At 38.9% G+C, this 2832-nt stretch overlaps 1 protein-coding gene across 1 annotated transcript; it reads right to left on the bottom strand.

The window, feature by feature from the left end:
* Positions 1–536: 536 nt before the first annotated feature.
* LOC118408834 lies at positions 537–2046 on the bottom strand. Its single transcript, XM_035809693.1, has 3 exons — positions 1943–2046; positions 1307–1559; positions 537–1102 (listed from the first exon to the last, which is right to left on the bottom strand). Exons 2-3 carry the CDS (start codon positions 1536–1538, stop codon positions 537–539), a joined length of 798 nt encoding a protein of 265 aa, XP_035665586.1. The 5' UTR covers positions 1539–1559; positions 1943–2046.
* Positions 2047–2832: the final 786 nt, after the last annotated feature.

Below are 2832 nucleotides of genomic sequence, written 5' to 3'. Positions count from 1 at the left end.
GTACAAGTTGTGAGCTATATAGAACTATGTATCCTTTTAAAAATAATGTGTTTTATTTGCAAAATTATGCCGTAAGGCTAATAGCATGTTCAGTCTCAAAGACTTAAAGAGTAGACGTTTTTTATATGATGAGAAGTAACAATGATGGATGATTTTTGTTAAGTAATAATTTTTTTATGACATTGTGCCACACTTCAAGTTGATGTTATTTCTGTGCTTAGCCGTATTAAAGATAAAAAAAAATGTTGTTGTATACTAGTACTTAGTAGCTTACACCGTATACCCCCATGCAGACCCTCTTTTCAGACAGCTTACAATGTATACCCCCATGCAGACCCTCTTTTCAGACTGGACAGGGTTTTCCGCACTCCGGACTGGACATGTTTTTCCGAAAACCCAAATGAATTGAGGTAATTAGTTACAAAATTAGACAAAACTAGCCAAAACAACAAACAAAAAACTAAGAAGGCATCTTTACTGTGAAATGCTATCATTTTAAATTAGTAAATCAGATAAGTATCATTATATACGTGATGCTAACCTGATGTACATTGTGTGGCTAAGAAGAACTCCATCTGGTATTGTAGTAATCCAAATGGCATCCTGTCAATTTGGAGCAGAGGTGTGGAGGTGCCAGGCCTGTTGGTGCTCAAGATGTGGGCAAACTTGTACAGGATGTTGGGCTTGTTGTGTTCTTGTAGGGTGGACATGGCATTGATGGACTTTGAAAAGAAGTCGGTTGGGTATGTGGAAATATTCTTTGCTGTAGCTACAACTGAGAACAGTTTATCACCAAAGGATAGAACTGAAGATGATTGAACGATTTGAGGAAGCAGCATAAGCATGAAAGAATCAAATTCTGATTGGGTCAGGGCCTTGCAAGAAGACAGTACTGTTGTGACATCATCCTGGCAGCTATGTTCAGTTTGTGTTTGCTGGTCCACAGTCAACTTCTTTGTCTGGCATCCCCTGCTGACTGTTTCTTTGGTTTTCTTTGCACGGCTGATTGAATTCGTCTCAAGACCAAAAGACTTCACAGCAGCTTCAAGGGATTCGTCGAATTTCGTCCTCCACTTCCTGCACCTGTTCCTCACTGTGTTTGCTGTGAATAGAAAGAGAAACAGTGTGTCACTTAAGAGAAACCTTTGCTATTGACAAGGTATGACTTCATATCCCAACACCTTGAGGGACTACACTCACACTAAATGTGAGAAATAATAGAACTTCTTTTGATTTCTATCAGTTCTAAACTTGTTGCAATAATCTATCAAGGTAAAGACAGCAAGAGCCATTGTTTTTCACTGACCTGAAAGAAGTTCACTGCTCCTGGTTGCCGTCTTGATTGATGTTGCAGCCTCTGTCCAAAAGGGACTGTTAGCGTGCCTCATTGGCCAGGATGCTGTGTCAGTGACATTTTCATCCTGATCAAGGTGGCTTAGATCCAAAAACTGGATCAATGCCTTGTCCTCCTTATCAGTCCACTGATGGTGTTTCACAGGCCGAGGGGACTTGGCCAGTTGAATCTTTGGGGTGAGCATGTGCCCCAAAGATCGTGTTATCTGTTGCAAATACAGGATACATGTAATTTGTAGCAACAAGGAGAAACTATAGCAAAGTTTGCTATAGTTTAACTGTTACTGAGTGTCATCATCAGTCTTGGCTCACCAATCTTACTCGACTTCTGAATAGTTTCTGCAGGGATTCATGATGTAATAAACATACTATGAAATTACATCACATCAGTGCACTATGAAATAACATCACATTAGTGAAATAATTGTATTAATGGTATAATTGACAACAGTAAAACTGTCCTTAACCTGTAAGGTCATCAGTGAAAGCTAACAATTTGTAAATTTGCTACATCCTGTTGGACCATTCCACAACAGCCAATGATGATCTTGATCGAGGAAACATTTTCTGTCTTATGGCAATTAATCACCTTAGGACTTAGGAAAGAGAGAGGTCGGCGAGCTCCTCCATCTTTCTTTCCATGTTTGTGCTGCCTCCTCTTCCCAGACGGGGTGTGACCATTCCCGCCAACATGTGGCCTCTTTTGGGGCGTTGATGGAGTAGACATCATGACTGAGGGAAACAATATTGGACAGTCTAAGATGATTTTTACCCTTTTATAGAATATATTTCCTTGAGGTATTTCAATGAAGTTATTGATGACACTTTGCTCACTTTGGGAGAATGAGACACAGTTATTGAACATGTCAATAAAGAACCAAAATTAAAGCAAAATGTACCTTTAACATTACAATTTAGGATAATTTTCTATCTATGGATGTCCCATAAGATATAAACTGGTCTGGTATGCAATTTTTTTCTGTTTCATTGGCAAGGATTAAAAACTCTCGAAAATAAACTATGATATTCATAAACATCACTGCTAACCTGGGGAATCAACAATAAACCATAAATTACAAATCTTACACACCACTGCACCACTTGATAACTTACAAATTCTGACAGACTCTCAAATTATGAAACTGAAAGACTACAACTACTTTTTGACAAGATTTATTGGTCCAAATATCAACGACAGTACGTATATGACAGTGAAGGTGAAAATGTAGATCAGACTCCTTCGTATAACTCACAAGCAAGCCTAACCAGTCAATAATGACAAGATAGGTAAACAAGTTCTACGGCTATGTGATCCCGAGCGACCGTCTGTTTAGCGAATATTAAGCCCACAAACGCCCACCCTTGAAAAGTCTGTGCTACATAAATCTAGTTCTTTTGCAAGTACAGTAATACGTTCAGGTTGGGCTCTCATGAGTTTCAAGTGAATTCATCGATCTTCAGCTACTACTTGAATCTTGG

Source organism: Branchiostoma floridae, unplaced genomic scaffold (genome assembly GCF_000003815.2).
Source record: "Branchiostoma floridae strain S238N-H82 unplaced genomic scaffold, Bfl_VNyyK Sc7u5tJ_450, whole genome shotgun sequence".
In the NCBI taxonomy this organism is placed as follows: domain Eukaryota; kingdom Metazoa; phylum Chordata; class Leptocardii; order Amphioxiformes; family Branchiostomatidae; genus Branchiostoma; species Branchiostoma floridae.
This window is presented reverse-complemented; position numbering and strand designations above follow the sequence as displayed.

Coding starts and splice junctions, on each gene's coding strand:
- LOC118408834 (XM_035809693.1), bottom strand. CDS start 1,538: ATGCTCACCCCAAAGATTCAACTGGCCAAGTCCCCTCGGCCTGTGAAA. Junction 1,103..1,306: donor GAGCAGTGAACTTCTTTCAG/GTCAGTGAAAAA, acceptor TTCTATTCACAG/CAAACACAGTGAGGAACAGG.